General features: G+C 34.6%; 1 protein-coding gene across 2 annotated transcripts in view; it reads left to right on the top strand.

Moving 5' to 3' along the window:
* The window catches only part of LOC145277831 (ubiquitin carboxyl-terminal hydrolase 15-like), a 353,560-nt gene that overhangs the window by 148,386 nt on the left and 184,439 nt on the right, over positions 1 to 20,735 (top strand). For both annotated transcript variants that reach the window (XM_080129744.1, XM_080129745.1), the window contains 3 exons: positions 17,725 to 17,870; positions 20,169 to 20,224; positions 20,613 to 20,675. In XM_080129744.1, the coding sequence (XP_079985870.1) occupies positions 17,725 to 17,870; positions 20,169 to 20,224; positions 20,613 to 20,675 (265 nt within the window). The remainder of the gene's footprint in view (positions 1 to 17,724; positions 17,871 to 20,168; positions 20,225 to 20,612; positions 20,676 to 20,735) is intronic.

Raw genomic sequence — 20,735 nt, 5'->3', positions numbered from 1 at the left:
TAGTCTTATCATATGCATTTTATTTGGGCATTTTTTTCTTGTGCCCCTAATTAACATGATGTGAGGAGAAAAATAGTTTTTTTTAATATGAGGAATTTGAAATTTGTGTCTGTACCTAAGTGCTAGACCAGAAGTGATGATGGTTGAGGTATATAAAGAGAAGGGGGGGGGGAAAAGAGTAAAGAAGCTGACCAGTGTAATATAGGGGACATGTTAACCTCTGCGTTTATCATTTATTGATCAATCCGATGTGTTGGTAGGGGTGTATTCTGTAGTAATTAGGTTGGATGGCAGGTGAGTGAGGCTTTATGGGGCATGTGTGGGTACTTCAAGCTTAAGAGAGTAGAATGAAAAATAAATAAATACAAGAGATAAAATAGAGTAAAAGTTATTAGATTCAGAGTAAAAATGATTTGAGTTTAAATGTAAAATTAAATAGAAATTGTATCAATATATGGGTTTGTTTATTGGAGTTCTGCTGTCAAAAAAGCTAATGTATATGTCATTGTGTCTGTTATTGTTATCCGTATAGCCCAAGTTTCTTAAGGCATTGTTGTAAAAGATTGAAGTTCGCTCTAAGGTTTTTTGTCCACTGAAAGATCTGATATTCTTTTTGAGATGGAGGGTACTATTAAGTTAATAGATTTTGGGTGGTTCAATTGCTTTTGCATATATAACAGGTTCAAATTAGGTTTATGGTAGGTGAGTATGATTCAGAATTTAAATTTAGGGAAATGTCTAAGAAATTAAGTTTTTTTTTTACTTGGGTCTACTATAATGGACAGTCTGTAGTTTTTGAAAAATTTGTGCATTTTTTGATGATATTGATGTACATTCTAGGTCTGGCTGGTGTGACAAATAATGTGTCATCCCTGTAAAGTGTTTAACTCTATATTAAGCTCCTTTAATAGGAACAGTCCCACTAAGTCTATAACCTCGGCGGAGTCTGTTGATCCTTTTATTATATCGAAATTATAAGAGTATCTTTCCTTGTCCAATATTTCCCATCAGTGGGGCATTAGAATATACCGATTGTCCCCTTGCAGAGAGTAAAAGCCTCTCAAAGGGGGCCACTTGTTGGCCATGGGTGGCGACCCGTAATGACTCGGAAAAGGAGGGGCCCGATCCGTTTCAATCAGCTAGTTACGCATCTTCTATCAATTTCCTCTAAACTGTAACAAATACAGTTCTACCCTGTACCACTATAAACCATATACATATTTTCCCCTCTTTTCAATGTGTTAGAAGGCGGTGGCTAGGGTCAAATGTGCCAAAAGTCATGACATGGCTGTATAGTGCCAGAAGTTACCACAAACGACTTGGATTGTGTAACTAAAGGATTATGGGTGCTGATGGCTCCTATTTGGAACATGTATACTGTTTATGTAGCCCTGGCATGACAAGGCGAATGGGTTTCCCCCTTAACATGCCCCAATATTGGACTCCGAGGTATGTGGAGAGCATAAACAATGAATTTATATATATATGGCCAATCCTAAAAACTCCAAGCGCCAACACGTCGACTCTGATAGTTCAGATAATGAACTACATCAAACATCCTCAGAATTTATTGTATTGGAATCCACCGAAGAAACCAAAATAACTGCCTTATCACTGTTTATTATACATAAAATTATATCGGGATATATTACCCCAAAAAATGTAAAAACTTTAAAAAATAAAACCCTACTGGTGAAGTGGAAAGAGAAAAACATGCCATTTTTCTCCTAGGAATAAAAACTTTCCACAACATATCAACAAAAACTTATCTACACAAGAATCTGTAAGTAAAATCAAGACCTCTCAATGTGCACTACTGAAGAGATAACAAAAGAACTTAAAAACCAAGGAGTAATAAAGAATTAGAATAAAAAAGAGAATCAGACTATACATACGAACACTTACATTATGCAGTTCGATAGACCCACCATCCCAAAAGAAATCAAAATTGGGTTCAATGTTGAAAAAGTTGAACCCTTTATACCAAACCCACTTCAGTGCTTTAAATGCCAGGAGTTTGGGCACCATGAGGATGCATGTAGGGGACGAGCAGTGTGCGGCAGATGTGGCTAGAGAGATCCAGACCACATTGTCAATGACTGCAATCTTGATTGCAAATGTACACATTGTGGAGAAAACCATCCTGCTTATGCTAGAGCATGCAGAATCTGGAAGAAAGAAAAGGAAGTAGTATCAATAAAACATACCAAAAACATCTCCTTCCTCGAAGCCAGGAAAATAGTAGCTGGAAAACCGTTTCTGTGGTACCAGTCCAAGAATTCTGGTGAAAGAACTGACCCACTAAATTATCGCCCCATTAGCCTCCTCCCGCTTTTCGCCAAAATATTTGAGTCCTTAGTTAATCAAGCCCTAGTCCAGCACCTAACAACTGCTAAACTCCTGACTGACAAACAATATGGATTCAGGCAAGCCCGTTCAACAGCAGATATCTTAACTGTAGTTTCTGAACGTATATACCGTTCATTGGATAAAACAGGGGAGGGTAGAGCGGCGGCCCTTGATATATCTAAGGCTTTTGACAGGGTATGGCACGATGGTCTTCTAAGGAAAATTAGATCATATGGAATCACTGGAAGAATTCATAATGTAATTAAATTCTTCTTAAGTAATAGAAAAATCAAAGTTGTCCTCGACGGTACGGTCGTACATCCAAACAATGACATAAATGCGGGAGTACCTCAGGGGTCTATACTTGGACCTCTATTATTCCTGATATTCATAAACGACCTGCCTGATAAAATTGTTTCGGAGATGGGTATATTTGCCGATGACACCACTCTCTATAACAGATATGAGGGGAAAACAAATGAACACATATCCAAGAAAATGGCAGAAACACTAGAAGATGACCTCCAATCCGTAGTGGAATGGGGACAAAAATGGTTGGTCACATTCAATGCTGCTAAGACTAAGCTTGTTTCCTTCAATAACTACAAGAAACCTTCTCTACCACCAATAGCAATGGCCAAGAAGACATTGCCTGAAAGTACTTCTTTTAAACTCCTCGGCCTAACGTTTACAGGGAATATGAACTGGAATAGATACATTGAGAGCATTGCGAAGGCTGCTGCAAGGAAGGTTGGCTCCCTCTACCGTGCTAGAAAACTACTTACGCCTGACAGTATCCTATACCTCTATAAGGCAACCATTCGCCCATGTATGGAGTACTGTTGTCACATCTGGGCTGGTGCATCTGCTGCTTGTCTCTCGCTCCTGGACAGGGTTCAAAAGAGTCGCCAACCTGATAGGTCCTGAACTGTCATCTAGGCTTCAGCCTCTGTCCCATCGACGAGATGTTGCATCCCTCTGCCTGTTCTACAAATACTTTAATGGTGAATGCTCTGACGAACTGCAAACACTTGTACCTCCCCGACGTAACTACCCCCCGACAAACCCGACAAGCTACTAAGTCTCATCCCTTTACAGTAGAGATCCCTAGGTGCAAGAAAGCCTTTTACTCCAATAGTTTCTTCCCCAGAACTGCGTGTCTTTGGAACTCCCTTCCTGGATTCTGCTTTCCCAACTGCAATGATATGCAGAAGTTCAAGTGTAATGTTAACAAACATCTTTCTACTCATCTCCCTTCATAATGACCCCGCTAATTAAGTCCCTGATAGTAGCCCTCTGCTTCAAAGTGGCACTGTGCCTTGTTTGGGGTGAAAATTGAATATAAAAAAAAAAAAAAAAAGATGGATACATGTAGGAAAACATGTACTCTCAAGTCACCTCAAGTTGTATATCATCCAGCATCACTAACCCGACTCCAAAAACGAAATACTAATAAACAAATTGTTACAATTGGGATCAAACAACTGGCCCAAATTTATAAATGAAATCAAACCAAACATATCAAAAATTAATCATCCCATTAAATCATCAACTAATGTTACCAATAAAACAAATTCTCAACCAAAATCAGAACATCTAAGAAAACAAAGTCGATCAAAAGAAAGACTACAAAAATCACCAGTACGTTGTGCAGATGCTGAAAAAGACGAAACTAAGGAAAAACAAAATCAGTTAAAAGAAAGACCACACAGGTCACCAATACGTCTTCCCTGTGGTGAAAAAAAAAACACTTGAAAAACAAACAAAAAATACATCTACCAAAAAACAAAATATAAAGAAATTACCACAAACAGAAACCTCTACTACTACTACTACTACTACTACTACTACAAATAGATTTATGGAATTAGAAGACATGGAAACTGAAGTTACTCCTCAAACCAAAAAAAAAAAAAAATCAATTGCCGTGGATTGAAGGCAAATTACAATGAAATTTTATTGTTGCAAACCAAATTTAATCCTATGGTTATTTGTCTCCAAGAAACCTTCTTTAAGAATGAGGACAATTTGAATATAAAACACTATCAACAATATAACTACATTCATAACACAGGACTTAATAATACTATAACCCTTTTCCCCCTCCCATTGCAAAACCCAATCATATTCTGCAAGGCAGAGAACAAAAATGACATAAAATCCATTATGAAACAACCAAACCAAAAGCTACGAACTAACGATTGAGCTTGAAGAATAAAAATCTCATAAAATAACTGGATACAACATCGAATACTATTCCCAAAATAACTGGATTCAGCATTAAATAACCCACAAAGGGCTGATATGCCGTTAAACAAAAAAAAAATCACTTCCATGTTAATTTCATCTACTTTATTAGTAGGGACAGATATGTATAGCAATACACATGAAAAAATTAAAATGGCTTAAAATATTTCAATAATGGCATAGATAGAAAGAGCTTGATGAGCTAAGAAAGAATCTTAAATTTTTTTAAATCCAATTAAAATCAAGGAAGTTATGATTATTTTTGTACCTCACATGTTTGGATATTTTTCCCTCTTTGAGACCATATGCATTTCACCACATTTTTTTACACTACTTTTTCAGTAATAATGCTATATCTTTATTAAAACAAGATTAAGCAATGAAATTTGCTATGTAAGTAGTATACTACTGAAAATCTCCAGAAATTAATGGTTTCTAAATAATCTGCAGTAAATGCACATAATATGCTGCAATAACTTAAAAATGCCATGTATCCATTAAAAGAAAAGAAGTTAGAGAACTCAAAACTGAATTGTAATGCATTTTATGCACAAATAACTGAAATCTAAATCTAGGACTGTTAAAAATGAATATATTGCGATATTTCTTTGATATTAATGTAAATTAATACCTTGCGTTACCCCCCCCTCCCAATTTGACCACCTCTCCTAAATGTGATTCTACCTTTGTAGACAATTACGTGAGAACACTTTGAAAAACTTTAATGAAAGATAAACAAAAATTTTGGAATTTAATATAAATGATTTCCCATCTTAAACCATTCCAGCGTTTTAGGGCAGTTAACCCTTTTTTTTTTCTTTTTTTTTTCTATGATAGATAAATCCCGGGAGTTTTTTGTTTTTCTGTTTTCTAAAAGACGATTGTGTGGTTTTAAGAGGGTCTTTCATCAATTGTGGGGAGGTTGCCAATCTGACTTTGGGTTAATGATAGGGCTAAGGGAAATTGTTTTAGAATTTAGAGTGACGGTTGATTTCACATAGATTTAATGTAAAATAATTCACTATTTCAAAACCATTCTAGCGTTTGAGGACAGTTGACCAATTTATTTTTATGGGAGATTAATCATGTGCATTTTTCTTTAAGGAAAAGTCTTTTTGGCGCTTATGTAGCTTACCAAGGTATTTTGTTTGGTGAGGAGCTCTGCCACTCGGACTTAGGGTTATTGTTAGGGCTAAGGTTTTAGGAGGAGGCTTGCTACTTGTACCTAGGGTTAGACGTAAGATTAAGGGTGTTTTTTGTTAAGAGTGTTTGACATCTAGTGTGAAACTTTACAAGAATTACAACAGTCAAAAATAAATGTTATTCAGAAAATGTAATCTTTGGTAAAGTACAAAGTATTTTTTGTCCCACCTATTTAAATATAAAATTTTTTTTTATATTAACAGTACTTCTATAGTTTATTGCCGAAAATGGAGAAATGGAAAGTTTTTCATGAAACATATATATATATATATATATATATATATATATATTATTAAAAACAGAAAATGACATATTCATAATTATTTAAACTGGGTGAGCGCATTTGAAAACCAAAACATTTCTTGTATAAAAATGTATCAAAATATAATTGTAAAGACATTTATTGAAAAGTCTTTTTAAGAAAATACAATTTTAATAAAATACTTTTGTAATTTTTGTTTTTTATTTCCTACTTCGCTCATAGTTTAAAATGCTGATTTCTCCCTCTGATTTTAAGACAGGTGCCCGAAAAAAAAAGGCATCTCCATTTTTGGCAATAAACTGTAAAAGTACCAAAAAACTTTCTGCTAAAGTTGAAAAATTATTCACAAATTTTGAATGAATTTGATTTTTATTTTTAATTACATTTAATGTCTTCTACTGTTTTTGTTCCTTAACTGAACACCCCGACAAATATTTAAATATCGATTTTGCATTTTTTTTTTTTTTTTTTTTTTTTATAATCTGGTGGATTAGTTTCCATTCAATAATAATCTGCTGAAAGCATAAGACAAAAATTTTAAAAAATGTAAAGGGTTGGTACCGCTCGTATACGTGAAGAAAAAAAAAAAGATAAAATCATATTTCACATCTTCTGTTTTAAACAACAGATGTGAAGTATGATTTTTAAATTTGACTATTTTTTAAATATTTATATGGTTAACAAAATAACTAGTTAAACATGTAGGAAATTTTTTTTATAACCAGAATTTCAATTAAAAAATCGATCTGGAATAAAAATCAACAACAAAAAAAAAAAACGTCTGTTTACACCAGGCCATTGCTGCTGCTGATGCTATTATTCTACATTACATCAGTCTACATTTAAACTAAAAACGATTTTTTTCCCCAATATCATGTTTTTAAATTGCTACATACCACACGACAAAACTGAAATCGCCGTTTTATGATAACATTTTTTATCACTTTATTTGCTTAAAACTTTTTAAAAATATAATATATATTATTTATTAATTCATTTGAAAGTATATTCATTTCGAAACAAAACGATGGTATTTTGAAAACTTAAAACGCTTTGGTTTGTAAAATATAACAATTTTAGCAGAAGCCCCTTGAAATCTGTGATTATCCAAAGCGTTTTATTGTCCATGTGTATTGCTAATATCATCTCTCCTGTTCCAACTGGACAAAAAACCAATTGCTCTTCTCCCCAAGCTCATATAAAATCACATACTTTGCATTTACCTTGGGAGGGGGGTTTAGCTTCCGGTCCTAAACTTTAGTAGGCTGACCCTTTAAAAATCGATAAATGCGAAACATCTATAGATTTCTATTGCTAACGGATGCAATAGCTTAACCTATATTTATACTTTATAGAATATCTATAAAATAGATAACTAATAGCCACAGTTTTTGCCCAGATTATAAGTGATCTATTAACTAGCAACTATATCTTTCTTTCACTTAGATAGGATAAAGTACTGGTGATTATCTTTACATGAAAACTAACACTTAAAGCACATTTCGAAACGCACTCTAACACTTATACTATAATTTCAAATTAATCACTAATCCACAAACCATATTTGATCTTTTCTTAATCCTAGTAGATATTAACCTTAAATCTACACGACATACTCATAGATACCTCCTTTCAAAATGTAACCACATCTTCCAATTTTAATCCTATTCTGAGGAGTAACTTCAAAGCAGATACTAATTCTATTAATCCAAACTATTACTTCAGGGGCATAGAAATACCTGGCTTTGAAACCAGTCATGGGGAAAACCCTTTTGGTGCTGACAGACCCGTAGATCTGGTCAGTTTAGAAGGAAAACTCTGTAAACCTGTGCCACTGACCTCATTCGTCTTGGCACTAAACGGAGGAGGGAGGCCTCTTCAGTCCTTGACAACAACCTCCCTAGAGCTGGTGACTTAATCAAATCATTGGTTTGCAAACCTAAACTGCTTAAGGAGTAGATAGGCTCTACCTGTCGCCCAGCTTCCATACTCCTTCTTTGCCTATTAACCAGAAGCAGAGGTGTGGCCGCAGTGACTCATTAAAGACATCCAGTGCTTAGCCTTGTTTCCTGACTAGGGCAATGAATGCCATCCCCCCACATTTGCATCATTCCCTTCCCCTATAGCCGGGCATCTTGGGGGTGCTTGTTTACCATATATGCTAACATGATTGAACTGCTGTCGGACAGGTTTGAGGGTACCAGTTTGACAATTGCTGATTGCGGTTTCTCACTGACAGTACAGGAGACCTAACTCTTCGGTAGCGCTTAGAGCGGCTGCTCTATCATCAGTTGTATAATATCGGAATGTTTGTAGTGCAATGTCCTGCATGAAAAGGGGCCCTGCACTCATCTCTGATGGGCATTCCCGATGCCATATTCTTGTAGATGAGAAGCCGTCTGATAGTCTACTTGTGTTGCATGGTGGTGGCTATGCACATCCGTTTTGCCTAACACTGCATCCTAGGTATGAAACTACAAAATAAAATAACAGGTCAATCCAAAAAAAATGTTCAAACCAGACACACACACCAGACACACACACAAAGAATTTGCCTCCTCCCTTGAGACTTGCATTTACAAATATCTGTGGACTTAGATCTAACTTAGATGATGTCGAATCATTTCTCCTAGCAAACTCCCCCGGATATCTTAGCACTAAGTCCCCGGATATCTTAGCACTAAGTGAAACTAACTTGCACTCCTCCATCTCATCTAACCACTTTAACATGTCTGGTTATCTTTCACTTTGTCATAAGGACTCTGACAGACACATGCACGAGTCGATATTCGTACACCCTCCCCATGTCTAGGAATCTAAACTAGAATCAGGCCTTCAAATGCTTTAAACAAACTTTACAACATAACGTTATTGCTCTCCATCAACCCAGGACTGTACTATAATCAATCATGTCTCTGACAGCATAATTGTAGCACTCTCCCATGACGCTAGCATTTGTATTTGGTGACTTTAATGCCCATCACAGAAATTGGCTTGGTTTCTATAACTACACTGACACAGCTGGTAGTGTCATCCATAACTTTGCTATATCCCATTCCTTGACACAGACTGTAACATTCCCGACCTGTTTCCCAGATCGCCAGGACCAAGAAGCCTCACTTGTGGATCTATTTCTGACAACAGTTCTTGAGGATTGTGTAACAAATACTCATTGCCCATTTGGGAATGCTGATCATGCTGTGATAAACTCTTGACCCCAAGTTGAAGAACCATTGCTCCAAATGACAAAGTACTACAAGAAGGCTGATTGGGATGCCATTAGAGATCACATCAGAGATGCCCCATGGGGATATATCTTTTCTCTTCATGCAGAACAGTGTGTAAATGAGATTACTGAATGGTTCAAAGCAGCAATTGAAGCACATGTTCCACACGGAAGTTTTATTGCAAACCCCACTCTCCCCAATGGTTTAGTTCTACTTGCTCAGCTGCCATTGCTCAGAGGCAACATGCATACCGTAGATTTATCTGGCATAAGTCCTGTACAAACAGACAAAAGTTTATAGAAGCTAGAAGTAACTGTAAGAAAGAAGCAGCGACAGTTAAGCGTGAATATACTGAAACCACCAGGAAACGCATTGAAGCGCAGAAATTAGGAACTCGTGATTTCTGGAAAATCTATAATAGTGTAGTAAATAATCATGAGGTTGTTTGCACAGCATCTGAGAAAGCTAACATGCTTGCCTATCAGTTTGCCTCAAACTCTACCTTGGACCCAGCAAACTTCCCTGATTTTCCTCGGTGAACAGAAACTACACAAGATTATCTGAAAATTACCCCTTCTCAAGTACATGATATCTTTAAAAAAGACACCTGAAAAGCATGTGGATCTGATTTCATCCCGGCTGTGCTATTAAAAAAATGCTCCGCTGAGGTTGCACCAGTTCTCTGTAAACTCTTTAACAAATGCCTTAACAAATCTTGCTTTCCTGTAAAACTGTTTCTGTGGTACCATTTTCCAAAAGCTCTGGCGAAAGAACTGACTCATTAAGTTCTCACACAATTAGCCTCTTCTCTCTTTTCGCCAAGTATTTGAGTCCATAATTAATCAAGCTCTAGTCCACCTAAACTTCTGTCTGACACTCAATATCGATTTAGACAAGCCCACTCTACTTCAGATATTCTAACTGTAATCTCTGAACGTATATACCAAGCATTAGATAATGCAGAGGAATGGAGGGCAGTGGCCCTAGATATATCTAAGGCTTTTTGACAGGGTATGCTCATGAAAATAAAATCCTATGGTATTACTGAACGAATACTTAACATAATTAAATCCTTAAATGAAAGTAGAATCCAAGTTGTCCTCGATGGGCGTACGTCCAGACAATATTATATAATAGTGGGTGTGCCTCGGGGATCGATCCTTGGTCCTTTATTTCTGATATTCATAAATGACTTACCTGATAAAATTGTCTTTGAGATGGGTATATTTGCCGATGACACCATGCTCTATAGCAGGCATGTGGGGAAAACTAATCCGCACGTATCTAAGATAATGGCAGAAACCCTAGAAGACTTTCAGTCTGTAGTGGAATGGAGTAAAAAATGAATGGTAAGTAATAATTACATGAAACCTTACCAATCACTAGTAGTTATGACTAAAGATACATTTCCTGAAAGTACTTCCTTCAAACTCCTCGGCTTAAGGTTCACAGGCAACATGACTTGGAATAGATACATCAAGTTCATTGGCAAGGCTGCTGCAAAGGTGGGCTCTCTCTACCGTGCTAGAAAGTTAATTACGCCTGATAGTATCCTGTACTCTACAAAGCCACCATTCGCACATGTATGGAGTACTGTCACATTTGGGTTGGTGCACCTGCTACTAACCTCTCGCTTGGACAGGGTTCAAAAGTTAACTCATAGATATCATGATTTATATGTGACTAGCAGGGCTACCCGGTGTTGCTCGGGACTGTATAAACAATGAGGAAATTGAAGTTGATTTTGAACATATTTGTTATTCTTCGGATAGAGGAATTTTTAATGTCTATGTATCATTAGCGTTTTCAAGCAAATGAATATTTTACCTACCCTAGGACGGATATTACACGTATCAAATAATTGTACCTTATCTAAGATTATACCATATATATGAAATAATGTTTCCTTTGCGGGGATGGGTAATATACAACACATATTTAAAATAATTTTTCCTACACTAAGACGGGTAATTTAAATAGATATATTAAACAATTTCTCAAATATTGGATCCTAGGCGCCCGTGTATTCTGCTTGTATATATTTGCATGTATCTCATTCAATTCCAGAGGATTCCGGGTAATCTGTAAGTATATATGTGGACGTATGTCGTTGAATCCCATAATTCTTGGATATGTTACAAATTTCCACAATCATTTTTCATAATTAAACCCACATATCTTCCCACTCTTACTAAAATAATAACTTTGATACATTTCACATGTAATCACTTTTCATAATTCTTGGATATGTTACTAATTTTGACGATTATTTTCATGATTGAATTCACATTATCCCCTCTCATACTAAAGTAATAACTTTGATACATTGTCTGGGCTGTTTGTTTTATTACAAACACACCAATAAAATAAATCACATTTCATCATTTTTCATAATTCTTGAATATGTTACTAATTTCGACAATCATTTTTAATGATTTAACCAACATAATCGTGCCTCTCTTACTAAAATATCAACCTTGAGACATTGTCTGGCTGGTTATTTCATTACAAGCACACCAATCAAATAACTCTCATTTCAACACTTTTCATAATTCTTGGATATGTTACTAATTTCGATAATTATGTTTCATGAGTTAACCCACATTATTGCACATCTCTTACTAAAGTAATAACTTTGAGACATTGTCTGGCTGGTTCTTTCATTAAAAACACACCAATCAATAACTCATATTTCATTTTCATAATTCTTGGATATGTTACTAATTTCAACAATAATTTTTCTTGATTTAATCCATAGTATAGCCCCGCTCTTACTAAAATAACTTTGATACATACTCTGAGCTGTATTTCATTACGAAAACACCAATGACATAACACAAATTTCATAATTTTTCGTAATTCTTGGATATGTTACTAATTTCCACAATCATTTTTATGATTTAACCCACATAATACACCCCTCCCCTTTCTAAAATAATAAATTTGAGACTTTATCTGGGCTGTTTTTTTTTTTCATTATAACACACAAATCAAAAAACTTATTTCATCACTTTTCATAATTTTTGAATATGTTAATAATTTCGACCATCATTTTTCATGATTTAACCTACATAATCCCCTTCCTCTTACTAAATTAATAACTTTGCTACATCGATCTACATAAAGCATTTAGTATTCCCAAGTAGTCACCCATCTGATAATGACCAAGACAATGTTGCTTAACTTTGTTGATTGACAGAAAGCATTTTGCATTCCCAAGTCATTACCCATCTGATTATGACCAGACTCCATATTGCTTAACTTTGTTGATCTATATACAGCATTGGGTATTTCCAAGTAGTAATCCATCTGATAATGACCAGGCTAGATGTTCTTAACTTTGGTGATATACATAAAGCATTTGATATTTCCAAGTGGTCATCCATCTGATAAGGACATGGCTATATGTTGCTTAACTTTAGGTATATGCTTTATATATTACACACGCACCCTCAAAATTATCAAATCGGACCTATACTGCACAATGACCTTCGAAATTGTCAAATCGGGCCTATACTACACAAGCACCTTAAAAATTTTGCAAATCCAACTTATACTGCACAAGCACCTTAAAAATTGTCAAATCGGACCTATACTGCACAAGCACCTTCAAAATTGTCAAATCGGACCTATACTGCACAAGCACCTTCAAAATTGTCAAATCTGACCTATACTGCACAAGCACCTTCAAAATTGTCAAATCGGATCTATACTGCACAAGCACCTTCAAAATTTTGCAAATCCGACTTATACCGCACAAGCAGCTTAAAATTTTTCAAATCGGACCTATACTGCACAATCACGTTAAAAATTTTCAAATTGGAGATATACTGAACAAGCGCCTTCAAAATTGTCAAATCGGACCACCATCAAAATCTTTCAAATCTGACCTATAAATCGGACCTATACTTCACCTATGTCATACAATCCCAGGTGACGCATGGTATTCTGCTAGTACACATCCATCTATGTCATACAATCCCGGGCGACACCGGCTGTTCTGCTAGTGCATATACACCTACTTCATCCAATCCTGGGCTATGCCGGGTATTTTGCTCGTACAGATATCCACCTATGTAATCCATCCCGGGCGACACTGGGCATTTGGCTTGTCCATATATCAACCAATTTTCTCTAATCCCAGGCGACGCCGAGTGTTCTGCTAGGAAAAATTCTGTGAATTTTATCCAATTCCAGACCATGTCGGGTAATTAGCTAGTATATATATCATGCATCCCGGGCGATGCTGGGTATTTTGCTAGTACATATACACAAATTTTATCCAATCCCGGGCTACGCTGGGTATTCTGCTAATACATCTTATCCAATCCCAGGCAACGCTGGGTATTCTGCTAGGAAACATTCAATGTATTTCCACCTACATCAGCTAATTATATCAACCAATTTTATCCAATCTCAGGCGATGCTGGGAAAAGTTCCATGAATTTTATCTAATCCCAGGCTGTGATGTTTGGAATATGACATCTTGTCTTAATTTAATATACGTAAAATATATAATACGCATCTTTTTTTTTTACTTGGTCTTTTGGCTATGTTCTTAGAATTAAAGGGGTTTCATCTTTCGCCCCCCCCCCCCTCCGCCACTAAGAAAATAAGGAGGAGGTCATACCTGGGATCTCAAGCTGTAGAGAAAAAAAAACGTTACTTGAAAATAAGGAGGAGTTATGCCTCATATGTCACCAAATCCATTAACTCTCATTTCGTATTATATTAAAATGTGTAAGTAAACAAACGCTGATTAACTCATATTATGCCTCTCACCTTCCTCCCTGTAAATAGAATCAGGTCATAGTGTAACTAATATAAAGAAGAAAATGGCCGTTTGTTTTATTGTGAAAAGACATCGGTCATCTCCTGCTAAATATTTTTAAGCGTAATTTTTTTATTTACTTATTCTTGCTTATTGTTTTTGGTTTAAGTCTCGGATTTTACTATTTTTAACCTGCTAATAACTTTGGTAACGTTTTCATAACCTAAAAGTTCATAGTTTAATTTGTATGATTGTTGCATTTTTTTTACTGATAACAACCAATATATGCAATGTTTTTATATACAGACTGCCATTACAGCTTGCTGACGTCAAGATCACGTGACATGACTCAGTGGTTTTTGAATACAGGGTGACTCAAAAAAAAATGGGCTCCGCGGTTTATTTTTTTTTTTGGGGGGGGCACTTATAAATCAATTTAAAAATACGTAAAGTTTAACGTTAAAATGTCACTTTTTGCCCCCCAACCCCCCTGCAGAAAATCGGTTAGCTGACACACTTCTAGTGGTCCTTTTCGGGCAAATTTTAGATATTTGTCATCTGGGGGGGGGGTTGAAGCTTCAATATGATACCAAGTTAATTTTTGTTCTGTCTGTCGAAAGTTTTTAGCGGACATACAATCACACACACACACACACACACATTTTGCCTTTTATATATTAGACTAGCGAAGGGTACCCAGCGTTGCCTGGGTGTTTGGAGGTGCGTGTGGTTTTGGATAAATCAAAACTCCGGGGGGGGGGGGGCTTAAAATAAAAATAAAAGTTTTGGTAGGTGAGTATGAGGATCGAACCCGAACCCTTGAGGTGAAGTTCGAAATTAAAGCGTGAAAAAAAAAAATGTGCGACTTTAGCCATTGACCCACCGCAAGATACTAACGGAAACACGTTTGAATTTATTTAATTACTTAGATTTGGCAGGTGCACGTTTTAATGACTTAATGAGGTCGACTTTGACTGCGGGATAGTATTTCATTTACTGCGTAAAGCTCTTTTTTATTTTTGTTTCCCCAAGATGTTGGTGGGGGGGGGGCAGCTCCCGTTGTCCAATTTGAATAGCAATTGTTTGATATAAGGAAAATATTTCTACATTGATCAAATCTGATTGCTTTTGGACATTTCCGCTGATAGACGGAAAATACCACCAGAATTAGTGTCGCTTTTATTATAGGAAAAAGACTAATCCACATGCGGCGAGTGACAAATGTTGAATATTTACCTTCCCGAAGTCGAGCAAATTAAATAGACAGGTGAGCTCCGTTAACTCCGAGATATTATAATTTCTATGTGATATAAAAAGTTTTAAGTTGTGAGCCGACCGACCTCTTAAGAAAACAGAAAAATGAACATTAAAACCAAAAAAAAAAACCCAAAAAACATGTGAAAAATGGCTTAAATAAGCCTGTTTCGATATTAAAATTTAAAAAATCGGTGGGTACCCGGGTATTTTTGGGTGTTTGTGGTTGATCGGGGTGGGGGTGTTAATGAAAACCTAAGAATAAAAAAAAAAAAAAAAAAAAAAAAAAAAAAAAAAACAGAAAAACGAACGTTACGTGAAATGGCTTAAATAACACTGCTTCAATATTAAAATTTAAAAAAAATCGAAAAAAAAAGATCTCACACCACGATTCAAACCCAAAACGTTTAGATAATGAACCAATGCTCTAACCAACTGAGCTAACACGGCGTACATGAAATTGTGTCAGTTCTTCAAATATTTAAACTAAATCAGGTCATGACGTCGTCTGACGCATGCGCAGAACTGATCTCATGAGAGGACGCTTTTTGTTGACCCCCCCCACTCCACCCCCTGTAGAAAAGTGTTTATTTCAGGGTGAAAAAATGAACGTTTTTTGGCCAAATTTTTTATATTTTTCGGGCGAAGGATGGGGCTTTCATATGAGACCAAATTTGTGAATTTTTGTTCTCTCTGTCGAAAGTTTTTAGCATACACACATACAGACATCCATCCATCCATTTTTGCTATATATAGATTTTTAAGAAGTTGAGAGCCGACCGACCGCTTCTCGGAAAAAAGCCTTTTACAGACATACACAAAAAGCGAACATACATACATACACACATTTTCGCTTTTATATTTATAGATAGACTAACAGGGGGGAGGGATACCCGGGTGTTGGGAGGGGTAGATCAAAACAACCCTGTTAAAAAAAAAAAAAAAAAAAAAAAAAAAAAAACTTTGCCCGGGTGTTGTTGTTGTGGAGGTGTAAAAGAAAGGTTTTAGTAGGAAGGTAGGTTTGAACCCCGAAGCCTTGACGCGAAGGTGAAACGAAATGGAAAAAAAAAACCCTGAGACCTAACCATCTGGGCCACAATGGGAGAGGAAGTGCTAAGTGTCTTAAGTTAATGTTTATAAAGTGAAATTGACACGTGCGAGAAAGTTAGGTTGTGTGATGTTTGACCTTGAAATATGACGCAGCTGCAAGCCAGTTTTTGCTTTTTTTTATACTGAAAAGCCTAACGAAAACACGGCAATTGGAAAAAAAAAAAAAAAAAAAAATCTCGAAAACAGTGTGTTAAAGTCAGGCAAATTAAAAATAGATGCGACCCCCGATCATAACTTGTAGATATTACGATTTAGACATTATATAAAAAGTTTTAAGGAGTGAGCCGACCGAGAAGCCCGGCGAAAAAAGCCTTTGGCAGACATACACAAAAATGCACACCCACACTAACACACATTTTCGCTTTTATAGATGTAGAATGTTCAAATCAAATTTTGTTGGTTTTATGGAGTGCAAAAGAAATGTTTATATGCGATTTAAATCCTAATCCTTCTTCAATATAGAGTAAAAATTATGAATTTTATTTTACTAGTTTTTGCTTGTATTTTTTATGGGTGTCTGAAATTAATAACTCCAAAAAAGAAATGTTTGAGACAACTTTTAAAAAATGTCTTTTTGTTTTTAGAAATAAACCAGTCACAGGACTTTATGTAATATTTAAAAAAAAAAAAAAAAAAAAAGAAAAAAAAAAAGTTATTTACTTATCTCTCCACAACAGCAGTTAGACACTGTTTTAAATATGGGGAAATGTAGTTCTCTCGGAAGAAGCAGACGAGATTGGAAGCATTGCTTCAATCTTTAAGGATTTCTTCTACTTTTTACAAAGATTTTCTAGTGTTATTTTTTTGTTTTAACATCAAATTTAAATTTTTTTTATTGTTTTAGCTTCAAATTTAAAACAAAAAGGTCACTTGTAAACTTGTGTGTACCAAAAAAATAAACTCTTGACTGAAAGTTGTGACTGACTAAATTTGTTTTGTTTTTTATTTCAATAATAAAGAAATAAACTTTTTTTTTTTCTTTTTTTTTTTTTTTTTTTACAAAGATTAAAAAATTTTAAAGTAACATATTGAATTAAAAAAAAATGTCTAAGTCTTTAAGGATTTGCCAAAAATAATCTCTTGACTTAGTAAATCTGTTTTATTTAATAACAAGATTTTTTGCACTGACAGACGAGCCCATTTAAGAAGGAATATTTATTAAAAATCGGGACTATTTTTAGTCAATGGACCTTTCCTCTATCTTTCCTACTGCTCCTCTTTTTACTATCTTCTCTCTCTCATATATATAACAAATATGTAAATTTTTGTAAAATTAAATCATTGATAACATTTTGTTACAGATCAAATAGAAAAAGAAATGAGAAAGCTGTTTAACATATCTGATGATAAAGAAACTCGGCTCTGGAATCGCTACATGTGTAACACTTATGAACATCTAAATAAAACTGATCACACAATACAAGATGCTGGCTTGTATCAAGGACAGGTAAGACCCACTGACTCTTACCTGGGGAAAGTATTGCATTGCTTTCTAAAACATACTCCTACATTTTATTTTATTTCAGATAAAACTTGCCATTATTATTTCTACAAATAATTCAAACCTGTGAAAAAGATTTACAAATGAAATATTTCTAAAGACTTTGTTTAAAATACTTTGCATTTTGTATTAAAAATATTCACTATATTTTATCTAAGGAATAATAGATACAATTACTTTATTATAAAAAATTTTTTTTTTAAATGAAACTATTCAAATAAACTTGTATTTTTTGACAAATCTGCTACAATCCACATTTTAAGCATGAGTATTTTGAACTTTTTAGATCTCATTTCTATTCAAGTTGACCCACCAGACAACTGTTTAGAGTGTCAGTGAGTTTTTATGGGCAAAATGCATTCGAATCAGTGCTGTTAGAGGTTTTAATCTGTGTATCTAACAAGTAAATGTATATCCAATCTCATATACAAAGACTTGTTCCTTTCTATACTATCCTTTTTGAAGTTTTTTTTTTATATATATATATATATATATATTATATTATATATATATATATATATATATATATACTTGCCTGGAGGTGTGTGTGTGTGTGTGTGTGTTGAGCAAAAAAAAAAGAAAAAGGGGTAGTAGGCAGGCAGGCTTGAACCCGTGATGCAAAGGCAAAAAAGAAAGTGAAAGAAAATCTGACATCTTACCGCTGCTCCATGATGCGACCGGAAGTTCGAAACATTAAAATTAGGCAATCCAACTGATAACATGCAAAAATGGCCCGCAAAAAATCAACCCCGCCTTTTAGAAAAATGCCCAGTTGAGGGTGAAGGAATTAATGTTTTGGGCCAATTTTTTGATATTTGTTGTCAAAAGCATCAAGCTTCAAAATGATACCGATCTCGTGAAAATCCCTCGCCTCTGTCGAAAGTTTTAGGCAGGCAGACATACATACATATATACATGCATACATTTTAAACACGGGTGAGATTTATATTATAAATGGAAATGCTATAACCTATATTAGAAGCAAGTCTTTTCCATTCTTTTATATTTCAGTGTCAGATTTTGTTAGCAACAACTTGAATAATTCAATGTTTAAAAATGCAGAACTGAAGCGAGCTTCACGATCGGTTGTGTGCATATCTTCATGAAACGTTAAAATTTGAAACTAAATGCATTCCTAGGTTTGTTCTTTGACTTTTAAACCTTTTCTGAAGAACTTGATACTTTGGCCATGACTTTGACTTTTTCAAAACGTTATATAATATTTCAGCAGAATTAAACATATTACCAATTTCTGACCATCTCACTAATTTTCAGATTTTCGGATAGCTTTCAACGGCAACAAATTCAAGTTTCATACACAAACATCCATACATATATTTGAGATGAAGCAATAACACTTTCAAGAATCTAATTTGCAAAAATGAAAACTAAACTGTAAGAATTTCCGAAGAAGTGGTCATCCATACTGAAGTCCTATTTATCCATACAAAGGTTTCTTCAGTCTTTTACAGACTATGAATACCCACGAAGGGATGTCTGCGTATGAAATTTTTGTGGCATGAGGTGTGCAATATCCAACCACTTCTGTGTCGACATTGTTAAATGCCAATAGCAAGTGAAGTGTACATAAAGGATGACTGGAAACAAATTCCAGGATAAGCAGAGAGCATATACAGCACCTAGAATTCCCAAATGGTCACCAATCTGGTACAAACCAGGCTCAATGTTGCTTAACTTCAGTGATCTGACGAGAACTGGTGTGTCAATGCGATTATGCCATACACCATGCTTGTACAAAAACCTTTTGATTTTACCTCTGTATGATACATATTACATTAGCATCATTAAAGAATTTTTCAATATCTGCGTTGCATTTTGTTTGTTTTTTTTCTAAAAAATCTACTATAAACCTCCAAGAATAAAAATAAACAACTCTGAAGGCATACAAATTTTGTACAAAAAATAAGTATTGGCATTAAATCAAGTTTTGTATAATCATGCTTCTATTTTGTAGTTACCAAATGTTCAATTTTTTTTTCTACTAAATAGTAGCAGTAAGCTATTAATTTCAATAGTTGGAACACCTTACAATCCTTAGTATTTGATTGGAGGTTTAGTCCTTACACTAGACAGTAAATTTATATTCAATAACATATTGAACACAGGAAAAAAATAAACAAAAAAAAATCACTATTCTAAATATTATGAAAGGTAAAATTCCAAACCAGTTAACTTTATAATTCTGATGTAAGCTTTTTTGCTTTTTATTTTTCTTCTCCAAAGCTCATTGTAATTGAACCACAAAATGATGATGGTACATGGCCCAGGCAGGCAAAAAGGTACAGTCCTTTCTTCCAATTGATCATCTAACATTGAGCTTTCAAGTAATCTTTTTTTTTTTTTTTTTTATTCCTTTTGATTCTGTTAAAATAGTTTAAACTCATGAACTTGATTTTAGTATAATTAATAAGTAAAACATTTCCAATTTTTATATTTTGGAAATATTTGGAGAAAAACTAAAATTCCATAGAATTTTATGGTCAAAGTATACAATTTCCATTAAAAATAAATGTTTGACTTGCTGAACATTTTGATAAGTTTATTTTTTTTCTTATATTGGATTTTTTGCCATTTGTATTTGAAACAATTACATATTTTTTAAAAAGTGTGTCCTGTCTTAATAACTATATTCTAGTTTTATTCAATAATGTACTGTAATATTTTCAGTACAAGCAGTTACAATTCAAGCAGTGCTCCATTGGAAAGACAGTCATCATATACTTCTACAAGGTATTCTCTTATTCATAATGTATTCACATAAAATTACCCTATAAATATGCAAAAGTTGAT

The sequence above is a fragment of the Euprymna scolopes genome, chromosome 6 (genome assembly GCF_053919585.1).
Source record: "Euprymna scolopes isolate OS-2025 chromosome 6, ASM5391958v1, whole genome shotgun sequence".
NCBI lineage: Eukaryota > Metazoa > Mollusca > Cephalopoda > Sepiida > Sepiolidae > Euprymna > Euprymna scolopes.
This window is presented reverse-complemented; position numbering and strand designations above follow the sequence as displayed.